The 17,138-nt window shown below is 51.4% G+C and overlaps 1 protein-coding gene across 7 annotated transcripts in view; it reads right to left on the reverse strand.

The window, feature by feature from the left end:
* Window positions 1-17,138, reverse strand: part of DOCK6 (dedicator of cytokinesis 6) — a 77,264-nt gene that overhangs the window by 6,573 nt on the left and 53,553 nt on the right. For 4 of the 7 annotated variants that reach the window (XM_069767151.1, XM_069767150.1, XM_069767145.1 and 1 more), the window contains 19 exons: window positions 16,634-16,729; window positions 16,421-16,561; window positions 15,314-15,427; window positions 15,055-15,225; window positions 14,498-14,637; window positions 14,051-14,220; window positions 13,695-13,849; window positions 13,425-13,607; window positions 11,880-12,006; window positions 11,677-11,761; window positions 11,498-11,594; window positions 11,250-11,384; window positions 11,005-11,157; window positions 6,681-6,839; window positions 6,453-6,553; window positions 5,921-6,113; window positions 5,697-5,840; window positions 2,968-3,099; window positions 215-229 (listed from right to left, as the gene is read on the reverse strand). In XM_069767151.1, coding sequence (XP_069623252.1) covers window positions 215-229; window positions 2,968-3,099; window positions 5,697-5,840; window positions 5,921-6,113; window positions 6,453-6,553; window positions 6,681-6,839; window positions 11,005-11,157; window positions 11,250-11,384; window positions 11,498-11,594; window positions 11,677-11,761; window positions 11,880-12,006; window positions 13,425-13,607; window positions 13,695-13,849; window positions 14,051-14,220; window positions 14,498-14,637; window positions 15,055-15,225; window positions 15,314-15,427; window positions 16,421-16,561; window positions 16,634-16,729 — 2,511 coding nt within the window. The remainder of the gene's footprint in view (window positions 1-214; window positions 230-2,967; window positions 3,100-5,696; window positions 5,841-5,920; window positions 6,114-6,452; window positions 6,554-6,680; window positions 6,840-11,004; window positions 11,158-11,249; window positions 11,385-11,497; window positions 11,595-11,676; window positions 11,762-11,879; window positions 12,007-13,424; window positions 13,608-13,694; window positions 13,850-14,050; window positions 14,221-14,497; window positions 14,638-15,054; window positions 15,226-15,313; window positions 15,428-16,420; window positions 16,562-16,633; window positions 16,730-17,138) is intronic. The other 3 variants (XM_069767152.1, XM_069767146.1, XM_069767147.1) reach the window with 2 other exon arrangements.

Genomic DNA, 17,138 nt, shown 5'->3' on the forward strand with positions numbered 1-17,138 from the left:
CAGATTTGTCTCCGGTGCCCGTCAGCGGGCAGGAAGTGTCACCCACCTACGGAACAGGACTGTCACCCGGAGGGCCGCAGGGTTAAGATCTCTGCTTTTCCTATTGCATAAGTAGATCCTGGCAGCGCGGTGAGCGTTAGCTGCCGTGCAGCAAGTGATCGTGGGTCAGAAAAGCGAGGTGAACGCCGCAGAGGTTAATTTTCACACTTCCTACCTCCCAGCTTGTGATCTGCCCGGGAGCAAAGGGGAAAAACAAAGAAGTGGAGAAAATAAGATCAGTCAGCAGGAAGAGGCAAACATAAGGACAAGAGAGGAGGAAGACTGGGGGAGGTGGAGTATAAAGGGGGGAAGGAGGAAGGAAAGGAAGAGATACAGACAGAGGAGCAAGTAAGACCATGCATATGCGCTAGCACCAAAGACCAGAGAGCATGCGTACGCGCTAGAGTCCAAAGAGCATGGTACGTGCTAGAGCCCAAAGACCATGTGTACGCGCTAGAGCCCAAAGACCATGTGTACGCGCTAGAGCCCAAAGACCATGTGTAGGCGCTAGAGCCCAAAGACCATGTGTACGCGCTAGAGCCCAAAGACCATGTGTACGCGCTAGAGCCCAAAGACCATGTGTACGCGCTAGAGCCCAAAGACCATGTGTACGCGCTAGAGCCCAAAGACCATGTGTACGCGCTAGAGCCCAAAGACCATGTGTACGCGCTAGAGCCCAAAGAGCATGGTACGCGCTAGAGCCCAAAGACCATGTGTACGCGCTAGAGCCCAAAGACCATGTGTACGCGCTAGAGCCCAAAGACCATGTGTACGCGCTAGAGCCCAAAGACCATGTGTACGCGCTAGAGCCCAGAGAGCATGGTACGTGCTAGAGTCCAAAGACCATGTGTACGCGCTAGAGCCCAAAGAGCATGGTACGTGCTAGAGCCCAAAGACCATGTGTACGCGCTAGAGTCCAAAGAGCATGGTACGTGCTAGAGTCCAAAGACTATGTGTACGCGCTAGAGCCCAAAGAGCATGGTACGTGCTAGAGCCCAAAAACCATGTGTACGCGCTAGAGCCCAAAGACCATGTGTACGCGCTAGAGCCCAAAGACCATGTGTAGGCACTAGAGCCCAAAGACCATGTGTACCCGCTAGAGCCCAAAGACCATGTGTACGCGCTAGAGCCCAAAGACCATGTGTACGCGCTAGAGCCCAAAGACCATGTGTACGCGCCAGAGCCCAAAGACCATGTGTACGCGCTAGAGCCCAAAGACCATGTGTACGCGCTAGAGCCCAAAGACCATGTGTACGCGCTAGAGCCCAAAGACCATGTGTACGCGCTAGAGCCCAAAGACCATGTGTACGCGCTAGAGCCCAAAGACCATGTGTACGCGCTAGAGCCCAAAGAGCATGGTACGTGCTAGAGCCCAAAGACCATGTGTACGCGCTAGAGCCCAGAGAGCATGGTACGTGCTAGAGTCCAAAGACCATGTGTACGCGCTAGAGCCCAAAGAGCATGGTACGTGCTAGAGCCCAAAGACCATGTGTACGCGCTAGAGCCCAAAGACCATGTGTACGCGCTAGAGCCCAAAGACCATGTGTACGCGCTAGAGCCCAAAGAGCATGGTACGTGCTAGAGCCCAAAGACCATGTGTACGCGCTAGAGCCCAAAGACCATGTGTACGCGCTAGAGCCCAGAGAGCATGGTACGTGCTAGAGTCCAAAGACCATGTGTACGCGCTAGAGCCCAAAGAGCATGGTACGTGCTAGAGCCCAAAGACCATGTGTACGCGCTAGAGCCCAAAGAGCATGGTACGTGCTAGAGTCCAAAGACTATGTGTACGCGCTAGAGCCCAAAGACCATGCGTACGCGCTAGAGCCCAAAGACCATGTGTACGCGCTAGAGTCCAAAGACCATGTGTACGCGCCAGAGCCCAAAGACCATGTGTACGCGCTAGAGCCCAAAGAGCATGGTACGTGCTAGAGCCCAAAGACCATGTGTACGCGCTAGAGCCCAGAGAGCATGGTACGTGCTAGAGTCCAAAGACCATGTGTACGCGCTAGAGCCCAAAGACCATGTGTACGCGCTAGAGCCCAAAGAGCATGGTACGTGCTAGAGCCCAAAGACCATGTGTACGCGCTAGAGCCCAGAGAGCATGGTACGTGCTAGAGTCCAAAGACCATGTGTACGCGCTAGAGCCCAAAGACCATGTGTACGCGCTAGAGCCCAAAGAGCATGGTACGTGCTAGAGCCCAAAGACCATGTGTACGCGCTAGAGCCCAGAGAGCATGGTACGTGCTAGAGTCCAAAGACCATGTGTACGCGCTAGAGCCCAAAGACCATGTGTACGCGCTAGAGCCCAAAGACCATGTGTACGCGCCAGAGCCCAAAGACCATGTGTAGGTGCTAGAACATGTGTATGCGCTTGAGCCCAACGAGCATGTGTACAAACTAGTGTCCAGATCATGCATACGCACTAGAGTCAAAGCCCAAAGAATATGTGTACGCGCTAGAGCCAGAGCCCAAACCCAAAGAGCATGCATAAGTGCAAGAGGAATAGCGAGCATATGTAAGCGCTAAAGCCTCAGGTGCATGTGTACGTGGTAGAGCCAGAGGCCAAGCAGAAAGGAGGGAAAAGGGAAAACCGTGAAAGGCGAAGAAGAAATCAATCAGGGAACATAAGGAACGGAGAGAAATAATACACAGTAACAAACAGTAACACCCAACATCTCCTCACTATCTAATCGCAGCAGCAGGGTTACTCTGCACTGGGAGGGTCCTCTATGGAGCAGAACGGAGGAGATTGGGGGGTCTGTATGTATCTGTAGAGAGACTGGTCCTTGCTGCTCTCCTGACCATAAGTGACGCTCCCTGGGGGGGTCTACATCCCACAGCTCCCAGTCTTCAGACCTTTCAGCCGCCCTGCTCTGTCAGCTATCTGGCTTCACTTTTATTTACCCGTACAAACAATAGCGCCCCCACCTGGTTAGTGATTTTGTTGAACGCCTCCTGCAGCTTCCCGTGGACTGACGCCAGTTTCTTGTAGTCTCGATGGGCTTCATAAATGGGGATGAGAATTTTATACACTTCGTTCACCGCCTCGAATAATGACCCCTGAAGACAGAAAGCACAACATAAGCGAGTGCGTATACCGTATCACCCAGGAAATATATATACCGTATATTCAGCTGCTAAAATGTTTCCATATTTAGAAACATAACTGCGGCCTTCCAAAATCAGCAACAGACTTACTCATCCCTGAACTGCAGTACAAGACAGAGGGACATAGGGAGGACAGAGGGATCCGGGGTGGGCAGGGGGACGTGAGGTGGGCAGAGGAGAGAGGGGAGGGCAGGGCAGAGGTATGCGGGGAGGGTAGAGGGGACAGAGGGATGCGGGGTGGACAGAGGAGAGCGGGGAGGGCAGAGGTATGCGGGGAGGGTAAAGGGGACAGAGGGACGCGGGGAGGGTAGAGGGGAGCGGGGACAGAGGGACGTGGGGTGGACAGAGGAGAGCGGGGAGGGCAGAGGTATGCGGGGAGGGTAAAGGGGACAGAGGGACGCGGGGAGGGTAGAGGGGAGCGGGGACAGAGGGACGCGGGGTGGGCAGAGGATCGGGGACAGAGGGATGTGGGGTGGACATAGGGACGCGGGGACAGAGGGGAGCAGGGACAGAGGGACGTGGGGTGGACAGAGGGAAGCGGGGACAAAGGGACGTGGGGTGGACAGAGGAGAGCGGGGACAGAGGGAAGTGGGGTGGACAGAGGGGAGCGGGGACAGAGGGAAGTGGGGTGGACAGAGTGGAGCGGGGACAGAGGGAAGTGGGGTGGACAGAGGGGAGCGGGGACAGAGGGAAGTGGGGTGGACAGAGGATCGGGGACAGAGGGACGTGGGGTGGACAGAGGAGAGCGGGGAGGGCAGAGGTATGCGGGGAGGGTAAAGGGGACAGAGGGACGCGGGGAGGGTAGAGGGGAGCGGGGACAGAGGGATGCGGGGTGGGCAGAGGATCGGGGACAGAGGGACGCGGGGTGGTCAGAGGATCGGGGACAGAGGGACGTGGGGTGGACAGAGGGACGCGGGGACAGAGGGGAGCAGGGACAGAGGGACGTGGGGTGGACAGAGGGAAGCGGGGACAAAGGGACGTGGGGTGGACAGAGGTGAGCGGGGACAGAGGGACGTGGGGTGGACAGAGGGAAGCGGGGACAAAGTCGACGTGGGGTGGACAGAGGGAAGCGGGGACAAAGTCGACGTGGGGTGGACAGAGGAGAGCGGGGACAGAGGGAAGTGGGGTGGACAGAGGGGAGCGGAGACAGAGGGAAGTGGGGTGGACAGAGGGGAGCGGGGACAGAGGGAAGTGGGGTGGACAGAGGATCGGCGACAGAGGGACGTGGGGTGGACAGAGGAGAGCGGGGAGGGCAGAGGTATGCGGGGAGGGTAAAGGGGACAGAGGGACGCGGGGAGGGTAGAGGGGAGCGGGGACAGAGGGATGCGGGGTGGGCAGAGGATCGGGGACAGAGGGATGCGGGGTGGGCAGAGGATCGGGGACAGAGGGACGCGGGGTGGGCAGAGGATCGGGGACAGAGGGACGTGGGGTGGACAGAGGGAAGCGGGGACAAAGGGACGTGGGGTGGACAGAGGTGAGCGGGGACAGAGGGACGTGGGGTGGACAGAGGGGAGCGGGGACAGAGGGAAGTGGGGTGGACAGAGGGCAGATGGACACGGGGTGGAAAGAGGGGAGCGGGGAGGACAGAGGGGAACGGGGAGGACAGAGGGACGCGGGGTGGACAGACAGGAGCGGGGAAAGAGGGACGCGGGGTGGCCAGAGGGATGCGGGAACAAAGGGACACAGGGTGGGCAGAGGGACACCTTCCAGGACAACCCCTTTAAGAATACATATAAAAGTTTTCACTAATTAGCCCAACATGGACTTTCCTGTTTCTCTCATTGCAGAGTTGTCAGCGGTCCTGGAGAAGCAGCAACCTCTTGGACCCCATTATATTCGGCTCCCCCATTGCTGACTCCTGCTCACCATTTGGCAACATCGCAGACATTGTTTTGATGTCGGGGCCATTACGTGGACTGCGGCACCGCCCAACAGTGAGGAGAAGAACAAGGGTCTGTATATAAGGCTATTCTCTTCTAAGATGTGTAGTATATGTGTAGTAGAGCTTTTCCCGTTCCGCATTTAGGGGGTCTCTATTTGGTGGAAGTCACACAATTTTGGATATGCCATAGGTCCATAGGTTTGGGTAATGTGCCATCTAGTTGGCCGCGTCTTCTGCATGACAAGTGCGCCTTGTAGATGACCAGAGAGTCCACAGACATTAATTCACTGGTGCTCCGTTACATGGACGGGTTCTGCTATATTGATGAAAATACTTTTATGCTCAAAAATGACAGAAGGAGTGATAATTCTTCTGATTAGCAAAGAAAGGTGTCACTCCTAGAAGACTTTTGTCATTTTTTGGACATAAAAGAATTTACATGGATTTTTCTGGCCACCACAACATCATTCTTATTGCACTATATTGGAAATTTAAAGGGATCGATGGCTTGCAATCCTTATGGCGAATTGGCTCCCTCTGATGTCATTGTGTGGTATTACATAGGAGTTGATCATTGCAATATCTATCCCTTGCTGTTGGGCAACTTGGGAACTACAACTCCCAGGCTGCCCGGGCATGCGGGACCCACATATAACCACATCCTTACCATAGAGAAGCTGGCACAGGCTTGCTCCAGCAGTCCCACCAGCCCGGCCTCTGTGAAATATTTCCCGGCACAGATCCCCTCCTCATCTGGTGACACGACATCGTCCGACACGGCCGACTCCTCCAGCACATTGGAGGAGATGCTCTGCGGGGATACGAGGCAGACCGGTATATAACATATACACGCCGACACCGGATGCCCCCTCATCGTAATAGTCACAGTACCTGGAAACTGACGCAGCCCACGGGCAGGTGCCTGGCGTCCTCAATCATGCTGAGATACTCCGACACCAGCGCGGCTCCGTGGACCAGGCAGTGAGCCGCCTCGGCGTGGTTCCCACGCTCTGTGTGCTTGGCGGCCATGTTCTGGAGCCAGGTCAGACGCAGATCCGGGGAGTTCTGGTAGCCTTTAGCGATCCTGAATTATAAATGTAACATGAAGTATAATAAATATATTATTCTCCCCTTCTAATACTGTATGTACTGACCTGGAGGGCCCTAGAGAAGAAGCTGAGCAATACAAGCACTGATGGCAATTTTGCCTTATAGGAGTGGGTGTCTACAGCCGTAGCTTACTTGTGGTCTCCTGACATGCCGCAAATCTGGTTAGTGCACCTATATATCGTAACGGGACCCAGATAGGAGCACAGTGACTACTGAAGTGTGGACTGGATTACTGGTACAGGCCCAAAGCCTGAGGCTGCACTACTGAGACTGAGGATCACACATGGAGTACATGGCCGCCAAGTCCTCTCACCGGTACATGAGATCCAACAGCATCTCCGGATCCTCCTGGTGTTCCTTCATCTTCACCGTATCCGTCAGGATCATGTGAAGATTAAACACCAGATCTTGGACCTGGAAAGCAAAAAAATAAATAAAGCAGATGACTGTTTACGTACCAAAACAGCGCCACCCTTGTCCATGGTGGTGTCAGGTAATGCTACAGCATGGTGCGGTGAGTCTATGTGGCCGGGGGCATTACCTGCTCCGGGAATGTGGTGTCTCTCAGCTCCAGATCCTCCTCCGAGTAAGTCAGGATAGTCTTCAGGGATCGCCGCAGATACTCTTCATTAAATTTCTGGGAGGTCCCCACTAGGGAGGACAGTGACATGGTCACCTGCATCTTCACACGGGCGAAGTTCTGATCCAAAATAATTAAAAAGAAAAAAAAAAAAAATTCTATTAAAGAGCCAGAGATAAAAAATGTTTGTGATTTCTGCTGCCCCCTTGTGGGAATAACTATTACAAGCAAAGAACAAGTAATGTGACGGAATCTTAGAAATTATCCCTTTAACCCCTTTACCCCCAAGGGTGGTTTGCACGTCAATGACCAGGCCAATTTTTACAATTCTGACCACTGTCCCTTTATGAGGTTATAACTCCGAAACGCTTCAACGGATCCTGGTGATTCTGACATTGTTTTCTCGTGACATATTGTACTTCATGATAGTGGTAAAATTTCTTTGATAGTACCTGCGTTTGTGAAAAAAACGGAAATTTGGCGAAAATTTTGAAAATTTCGCAATTTTCAAACTTTGAATTTTTATGCAATTAAATCACAGAGATATGTCACACAAAATACTTAATAAGTAACATTTCCCACATGTCTCCTTTACATCAGCATAATTTTGGAACCAATTTTTTTTTTTGTTAGGGAGTTATAAGGGTTAAAAGTTGACCAGCAATTTCTCATTTTTACAACACCATTTTTTTTTTGGGACCACGTCTCATTTGAAGTCATTTTGAGGGGTCTATATGATAGAAAATGCCCAAGTGTGACACCATTCTAAAAACTTCACCCCTCAAGGTGCTCAAAACCACATTCAAGAAGTTTATTAACCCTTCAGGTGTTTAATAGGAATTTTTGGAATGTTTAAATAAAAATGAACATTTAACTTTTTTACACAAAAAATTTACTTCAGCTCCAATTTGTTTTATTTTACCAAGGGTAACAGGAGAAAATGGACCCCAAAAGTTGTTGTCCAATTTGTCCTGAGTACGCTGATACCTCATATGTGGCAGTAAACCACTGTTTGGGCGCATGGGAGAGCTCGGAAGGGAAGGAGCGCCGTTTGACTTTTCAATGCAAAATTGACAGAAATTGAGATGGGACGCCATGTTGCGTTTGGAGAGCCACTGATGTGCCTAAACATTGAAACCCCCCACAAGTGACACCATTTTGGAAAGTAGACCCCCTAAGGAACTTATCTAGAGGTGTGGTGAGCACTTTGACCCACCAAGTGCTTCACAGAAGTTTATAATGCAGAACCGTAAAAATAAAAAATCATATTTTTTCACAAAAATTATATTTTTGCCCCCAATTTTTTATTTTTCCAAGGGTAAGAGAAGAAATTGGACCTCAAAAGTTGTTGTCCCATTTGTCCTGAGTACGCTGATACCCCATATGTGGTAGTAAACCACTGTTTGGGTGCATGGGAGAGCTCGGAAGGGAAGGAGCGCCGTTTCACTTTTCAATGCAAAATTGACCGGAATTGAGATGGGACGCCATGTTGCGTTTGGAGAGCCACTGATGTGCCTACACATTGAAACCCCCCACAAGTGACACCATTTTGGAAAGTAGACCCCCTAAGGAACTTATCTGGATGTGTGGTGAGCACTTTGACCCACCAAGGGGTTCACAGAAGTTTATAATGCAGAGCCATAAAAATAAAACAAAATTTTTTTCCCACAAAAATTATTTTTTAGCCCCCAGTTTTGTATTTTCCCTAGGGTAACAGGAGAAATTGGACCCCAAAAGTTGTTGTCCAATTTGTCCTGAGTACGCTGATACCCCATATGTGGGGGGGAGCCACCGTTTGGGCGCATGGGAGGGCTCGGAAGGGAAGGAGCATCATTTGGAATGCAGACTTAGATGGAATGGTCTGCAGGCGTCACATTGCGTTTGCAGAGCCCCTAATGTACCTAAACAGTAGAAACCCCCCACAAGTGACCCCATATTGGAAACTAGACCCCTCAATGAACTTATCTAGATGTGTTGTGAGAACTTTGAACCCCCAAGTGTTTCACTACAGTTTATAACGCAGAGCCGTGAAAATAAAAAATCTTTTTGTTTTCCCACAAAAATTATTTTTTAGCCCCCAGTTTTGTATTTTCCCAAGGGTAACAGGAGAAATTGGTCCACAAAAGTTGTTGTCCAATTTGTCCTGAGTGCGCTGATACCCCATATGTGAGGGTAAACCCCTGTTTGGGCACACAGGAGAGCTCGGAAGGGAAGGAGCACTGTTTTACTTTTTCAACGCAGAATTGGCTGGAATTGAGATCGGACGCCATGTCGTGTTTGGAGAGCCCCTGATGTGCCGAAACAGTGGAAACCCCCCAAATATAACTGAAACCCTAATCTAAACACACCCCTAACCCTAATTCCAACGGTAACCCTAACCACACCTCTAACCCTGACACACCCCTAACCCTAATCCCAACCCTATTCCCAACTGTAAATGTAATCTAAACCCTAACCCTAACTTTAGCCCCAACCCTAACTGTAGCCCCAACCCTAACCCTAGCCCTAACCCTAACCCTAGCCCTAACCCTAGCCCTAACCCTAGCCCTAACCCTAGCCCTAACCCTAGCCCTAGCCCTAACCCTAGCCCTAACCCTAGCCCTAGCCCTAACCCTAGCCCTAACCCTAGCCCTAATGGGAAAATGGAAATAAATACATTTTTTTTATTTTTCCCTAACTAAGGGGGTGATGAAGGGGGGTTTGATTTACTTTTATAGCGAGTTTTTTAGCGGATTTTTATGATTGGCAGCCGTCACACACTGAAAGACGCTTTTTAATGCAAAAAATATTTTTTGCAATACCACATTTTGAGAGCTATAATTTTTCCATATTTTGGTCCACAGAGTCATGTGAGGTCTTGTTTTTTGCGGGACGAGTTGACGTTTTTATTGAAAACATTTTCGGGCACGTGACATTTTTTGATCGCTTTTTATTCCGATTTTTGTGAGGAAGAATGACCAAAAACCAGCTATTCATGAATTTCTATTGGGGGAGGCGTTTATACCGTTCCGCGTTTGGTAAAATTGATAAATCAGTTTTATTCTTCGGGTCAGTACGATTACAGCGACACCTCATTTATATCATTTTTTTATGGTTTGGCGCTTTTATACGATAAAAACTATTTTACAGAAAAAATAATTATTTTTGCATCGCTTTATTCCCAGGACTATAACTTTTTTATTTTTTTGCTGATGATGCTGTATGGCGGCTCGTTTTTTGCGGGACAATACGTCGCTTTCAGCGGTACCATGGTTATTTATATCTGTCCTTTTGATCGCGTGTTATTCCACTTTTTGTTCGGCGGTATGATAATAAAGCGTTGTTTTTTGCCTCGTTTTTTTTTTTTTTTCTTACGGTGTTTACTGAAGGGGTTAACTAGTGGGACAGTTTTATAGGTCGGGTCGTTACGGACGCGGCGATACTAAATATGTGTACTTTTATTGTTTTTTTTTTTTTATTTAGATGAAAAAATGTATTTATGGGAATAATATTTTTTTTTTTTTTCATTATTTTGGAATATTTTTTTTTTTTACACATTTGGAAATTTTTTTTTTTACTTTTTTACTTTGTCCCAGGGGGGGACATCACAGATCAGTGATCTGACAGTTTGCACAGCACTCTGTCAGATCACTAATCTGACATGCAGCGCTGCAGCCTTCACAGTGCCTGCTCTGAGCAGGCTCTGTGAAGCCACCTCCCTCCCTGCAGGACCCGGATCCGCGGCCATCTTGGATCCGGGGCTGGAGGGAGCAGGGAGGGAGGTGAGACCCTCGCAGCAACGCGATCACATCGCGTTGCTGCGGGGGGCTCAGGGAAGCCCGCAGGGAGCCCCCTCCCTGCGCGATGCTTCCCTGTACCGCCGGCACATCGCGATCATCTTTGATCGCGGTGTGCCGGGGGTTAATGTGCCGGGGGCGGTCCGTGACCGCTCCTGGCACATAGTGCCGGATGTCAGCTGCGATAAGCAGCTGACACCCGGCCGCGATCGGCCGCGCTCCCCCCGTGAGCGCGGCCGATCGGCTATGACGTACTATCCCGTCCAGGGTCAGATAAGCCCAGGGCACCTCGACGGGATAGTACGTCTAAGGTCACAGAGGGGTTAATATGGCGGGTCCCATAATGGTGGCAGATTTCTGATAATCCGGCATCTACCCATACTGGACTCTAAGAAGTTCGCTGTGTCAGTAATGATCACATGGTGTGGTTTATAGGCTGAACTGGATGGACAAATGTCTTTTTTCGGCCTTACTAACTATCTTACTATGTTACTATGTTTATCACTTACATTCCCGATCTCAAAGTTCTGTCTCATGAGCAGGTAGAGCGAGGCGCTGGCGTGGGTCCGCACGCTGCCGATGCAGCTGCCGCAGTGGCGCAAAAGGCGCAGGCAGAGATCGGAGCAGAGTTCGGTGTCATCCTCAAACAGCATCTCTGGGAACTGAGGGTTTAACGCAAAGATGGGGTAAAGAAAAGTGCTGATAAAGGGGAAGGAAATGACGGGGTCATCTGCGATGCATCTGGCACACTCACCTTGCACACCAGCGCCCGCTGGCTGGTGAAGCAGTGCTGCAGATACAGGGCACTTTGGTCGCAGCTCATGCTGAGCAGTAGCACCTTCAGCACTCCTCCGAGGACGCTTTCCTTCATTTCAGACAGCATGACCGTCTGCAAGACAAATGGGATGTGGGCAAATCTGTGCGCCACCGTGATGGCAGGAGACTCCCCGAGAGTCCAAAAATTATCCAAAAAATTATCCCTGCCATGGTAGAAGCACTCACCTGCACAATGATCTCCAGGGTGTCCAGCACCACCAGGTTGGCCTCGGCCGCCATATTTCCATCCACGGTGATTTCCAGGTCTCGTTCTGCCTGTGACCTGAGATTAGAGGGAATTACTTCAGACCTCTAAGTGTTACATATATTAATATGCTACAGATGACTGGGGTTGTAGTACTCACTTCTCAGTTTTCTCACCACTCGGTTTCCACTGAGTGACGTTTTTCCTCCATCGAACGTTTTCCTGGGTTGCAAAGGGGCTGCGCTCTGTAAGGAAAATCAGTCGGTGCGATGGCACAAGACACCGTCAGCAGGCGGCGTACCCGCATTCAGCACCGGTCGTACAGTCCTGACCGTGGTGCCGCATTCACGCCAGGCTGCTCACCTCGGCTGCGCTTCACCATGTCTTGGCGGGCACCGATGGTCCCCAGTATGGCCTCCTCCAGTCTCGCTTTCATATCCAGAGATTTCTTGAAGGTCAGGCTGTTTATACGCTCAAACGCCTTCTTACCCTAAAAGGAACAAAAACAGAAAAACACATAAAAATGTAAAAAGGAGGCACAGTGGACCCCGCGTGTCAAACTATACTGGTGAAGAACGTCTTATTATGGAGGAATGAAGTGTCCGCTGCCCCTACAGATAACAGAGGTGGTCCGGGGGGGCTGTGCCTCGTGTATACTGGTAGTAGGGGGTATGGAGACCCTCACCTTGTACTGGAAGCAGGACACGCACAGACTCAGCCCCTACAGATAACAGAGGTGGTCTGGGGGCGCTGTGCCTCGAGTATACTGGTAGTAGGGGGTATGGAGACCCTCACCTTGTACTGGAATCAGGACACGCACAGACTCAGCCCCTACAGGTAACAGAGGTGGTCCGGGGGCTCTGTGCCTCGTGTATACTGGTAGTGGGGGATATGGAGACCCTCACCTTGTACTAGAAGCAGGACACGCACAGACTCAGCCCCTACAGATAACAGAGGTGGTACGGGGGGGGCTCTGTGCCTCGTGTATACTGGTAGTAGGGGGTATGAGGACCCTCACCTTGTACTGGAAGCAGGACACGCACAGACTCAGCCCCTACAGGTAACAGAGGTGGTCCGGGGACTCTGTGCCTCGTGTATACTGGTAGTGGGGGATATGGAGACCCTCACCTTGTACTAGAAGCAGGACACGCACAGACTCAGCCCCTACAGATAACAGAGGTGGTACGGGGGGGGCTCTGTGCCTCGTGTATACTGGTAGTAGGGGGTATGAGGACCCTCACCTTGTACTGGAAGCAGGACACGCACAGACTCAGCCCCTACAGGTAACAGAGGTGGTCCGGGGGCTCTGTGCCTCGTGTATACTGGTAGTGGGGGATATGGAGACCCTCACCTTGTACTAGAAGCAGGACACGCACAGACTGAGCCCCTACAGATAACAGAGGTGGTCCGGGGGCGCTGTGCCTCGTGTATACTGGTAGTAGGGGGTATGAGGACCCTCACCTTGTACTGGAAGCAGGACACGCACAGACTCAGCCCCTACAGATAACAGAGGTGGTCCGGGGGCGCTGTGCCTCGTGTATACTGGTAGTAGGGGGTATGGAGACCCTCACCTTGTACTAGAAGCAGGACACGCACAGACTGAGCCCCTACAGATAACAGAGGTGGTCCGGGGGCGCTGTGCCTCGTGTATACTGGTAGTAGGGGGTATGAGGACCCTCACCTTGTACTGGAAGCAGGACACGCACAGACTCAGCCCCTACAGATAACAGAGGTGGTCCGGGGGCGCTGTGCCTCGTGTATACTGGTAGTAGGGGGTATGGAGACCCTCACCTTGTACTGGAAGCAGGACACGCACAGACTCAGCCCCTGCAGATAACGGAGGTGGTCCGGGGGGTGGGGGGGCTGTGCCTCGTGTATACTGGTAGTAGGGGGTATGGAGACCCTCACCTTGTACTGGAAGCAGGACACGCACAGACTCAGCAGCTCCAGCACACGTGTCAGCTGTGCCACAGTCAGGCTGGAGAACCAGCGCTGCAGACAGTCCTGCTCGGCGTTCTTCAGCACCCACAGGGCGCACACCAGGAGGTTGCGGCTGGACTCGGCGGAGAGGACGCTGCCGGTGCGCACAGACTAGTGGAGGACGGGACACAGGATGTAATAATACAGGTGGGGATCCACTTTTTTAGGGGTGGGGGGTGTTATTATTTCTGCACTTACAGCAGGGGGAAGAGGGAAGCTTGTGGTCTTCTGCGCTGTGGGTAGTGGAGAACCTGCGATTGCCAGAGCGACTGTCTGGCTGATGGTGCCGCTATCCGAGTCCACGTCATCCATCATGGAGGAGGCATGGCGGACCCTTTGGGCATGTGGATCTGCTGAGAAAGGGACAGGAGGGGAAGTCAGCATCTTCTCAATAGACTGTACGCTGCCATTCCCAGATCTCTGCTTGCGGTCAGTGAATGATCAGACAGAGCAGCACTTGTCTGTGGTCAGGAGAGGTTTTTCCAAGACAAGCTATTGCCATTCACTGACAGCAAGCGGGACTATTCAGTGCAGTGTGTGGCATGGACAGTCACCCGTGAAGTCGTACAGCTGGGGCAGCGTCTCCATCACGATGCCAATCAGAGGAAGATACAAACGGGATATGCTCCGCTTTACCGCCGGCTCTGTATACCGCGGGTCGGTGTCGTGGCTGCAGAGCAGATTGTGCAGAGCGCTGATCGCCTTCTTCTGGAGGAAGAAAACTCTGCGGAGAGAAGAACGATACAAGATGACGGAGGGAGCAACACGTCATCTGACACCCCGGTTAGTACGCAGATCTCCGCTTGCCATCGGTGAATGGAAACCGGCGTTAACAAGCTGTACATTCACAAGGCAGCGAGCAGAAATCGGAGGCTGCAGGGGCGAGGATCGGCCCCGCTGTCATGGAAAGATGTAGCGGCAGAATCCAGCCTGCGCAATACTCCGTCTCACTGCACTGCCACATTGTAGCAAATGATCATGCCCTTTAAGACCGGACTCACCCTTCGACGTCGGGCTCCAGTATTAGGGCGAGCTCGGTCAGGATGATGCCAGAGAGGAAGTGCTGCTGGCGAAACGGGACCGACAGCTCAAACATATTGGTGACAGTCTTGTCCTGAGCCGGGCTGGAGAAGACGGAGCTCTGAGGAAGACCGGACGGAAACAGTCAGTGCGAGACAGATTATCAGACGTTCTGGATCACTGGACGCTCACACAACAGGATGTAGAAAACGGCTTGTGTATTTCCACATTATGTTGCTGTTCTGCGCCCGGATTATGGCACTTTCTGAATGATCAGATGCCAGATTAATGGACTTTTACTGGACGGAAAAACTTCATAGAAGGATAAGAAGCTCCGAAATTACCGTAATCCCAGCAGTGATGTCTCAGGGACCAGAGATTAGACAGCTGTGAGCAGGAGAGAGATAAGGGGCGGCAGGAGACTCCAGGCGCCGCTTATCACCAACATCCATACTATGCCCAATGGCCGGGGTCTATGGTGTCACAGTATATATATTAGATGGTCAGCTTATGTTAATTATCGTGGGGGTCCCATTACCTGCGAGGTGGTGGAAGAAATAGAGGGTGATGGAGAATTGGGTGGGGAGAGGCGGCCGCAGGGCAGGTTTAAAGCGACGTAGTGTTCGTGTGAGCACACGATGCGGATCAGGTCCATGCGGAGGGAGATCAGCACATTCGGGTTCGGAGCCTTTGGTAATTTACTGTTGATCTGTAAAACATGGCAGCTCATATAGGGCGGGTATAGGAACGCCACAAATCTGTACTGCCCCCCTGACCCCAATATAAAATACCCCCACCTGCTTGTAGTAAGAACGGAGGAGGTGAAACACAAATCCCCGATCCATCAGGGACAAGAGATCGTTCAGGAAGAAGGCCAGGCTGCTGTTCAGCCGCTCGGCAAGTTCTGCATCCTAAGAGACAGGAGGAGGACGTCAGGAGTAACCGTAAATGGAGGGAAAAAGGGGCAAGATTATCAAAAGGAAAGAAAAGAAAAATGGGAGAAAAAAAAGGGAAGGGGAGAAAAAAGGGGAAGGGGAGGAAAAAAAAGGGAAGGGGAGAAAAACAAGGGAAGGGGAGAAAAACAAGGGAAGGGGAAGAAAAAAGGGAAGGGGAGAAAAACAAGGGAAGGAGAGAAAAACAAGGGAAGGGAAAGAAAAAAGGGAAGGGGAGAAAAAAAAGGGAAGGGGAGAAAAACAAGGGAAGGGGAGAAAAACAAGGGAATGGGAGAAAAACAAGGGAAGGGGAAGAAAAACAAGGGAAGGGGAAGAAAAAAAGGGAAGGGGAGGAAAAAGGACAGGGGAGGACAAAAGAGAAAAGGATGAAAGAAGGGGAGGTGGAGGAAAAAAAGGAAGGGGATAAATAAGAAAAAATAAAGAAAAAAGAAAAAAGGAGAAGAAAAAGAAAAATGAGAGAAAAAAGAAAAAGGAGAGGCAAAAGAAAAAGGAGAGAAAAAAGAAAAAAAGAGAGAGAAATGAAAAAGGGAGAGGAAAGTAAAAAGGAGACAAAAAAGAAAGAGGGAAAGGAAGTGGTGAAGAAAAGGAGAGAAAAAAAATGGATAGAAAAAAGAAAGAGGAGAAAAAAACAACAACAAAAACCACGCCCCCATGCCCATGGGTGGCCTCTGGTATTGCAGTTCATACTCATTGAAGTGAATGATTCAGCGCTGCAATATCAGACTAAGCCGCAGTACAAGAGTGGCGCAGGTTCTGAATGCTTTTGATCGTCAGGCCGCTGTGCTTAGTTTACCTGCAGCGCCACCACAGGAGAAACAAAGAATTACACAGTTCTCATGTGAAACAGACGTGTTGGGTCCTCCAGAGGAAGAGGCTCCCTGGGGCACTTTCTGCCCAGACTTGGAACGTAATCGTATGTCCTACGTCAGGTGCGGGGTGTTAGACTGGTACCTTCAGGTATCGGCTGGTGATCTCCGTGCAGATGTTGCACACAAGGGCCGATATGTCGTCCACGAACCTCTCCGGGAACCTGTGTACGCGGGGCGCGTCCAGCCGCTCGGAGTTATGGAGGTGCAGCGTCATGCTCTTGGTCTGAGTCAGGGAAGATGACAGCATTATGTGGAGATGCCCCCTCCCAGTACATCCCAGTCCAAAACCACTTACCATAAGCTGGAAGAAGAACCAGGCCTGGCTGAGGGCCGCCTCTCGCACCGGAGTGCCGCTCACCACCCACTGCAGCGCCAGCTCCTCGTGTAACAGCTGCACAGAGAGAACAGCGTCACATCCCGACCGCCGCTTATCTGTACAGCCCCTGCCCTCAGTGTAGTGTGCTGCTCTACTGGTGCACACTGCCCCTCATTAATGGGAAATGTCCATGTACACAGGGCGCAGGCCTCATATCTGGCACCTCCTCCTGTTACCATGCATGTCACATAGCTCCGCCCTCCCGTCACCCTGCATGTCACATAGCTCCGCCCTCCCGTCACCCTGCATGTCACATAGCTCCTCCCTCCCGTCACCCTGCATGTCACATAGCTCCACCCTCCTGTCACCCTGCATGTCACATAGCTCCACCCTCCTGTCACCCTGCATGTCACATAGCTCCTCCCTCCTGTCTGCATCACTCTCTGTCATATAACTCCTCCCTCCTGTTTGCATCACTATGCAT

Source organism: Ranitomeya imitator, chromosome 4 (assembly GCF_032444005.1).
Source record: "Ranitomeya imitator isolate aRanImi1 chromosome 4, aRanImi1.pri, whole genome shotgun sequence".
NCBI lineage: Eukaryota > Metazoa > Chordata > Amphibia > Anura > Dendrobatidae > Ranitomeya > Ranitomeya imitator.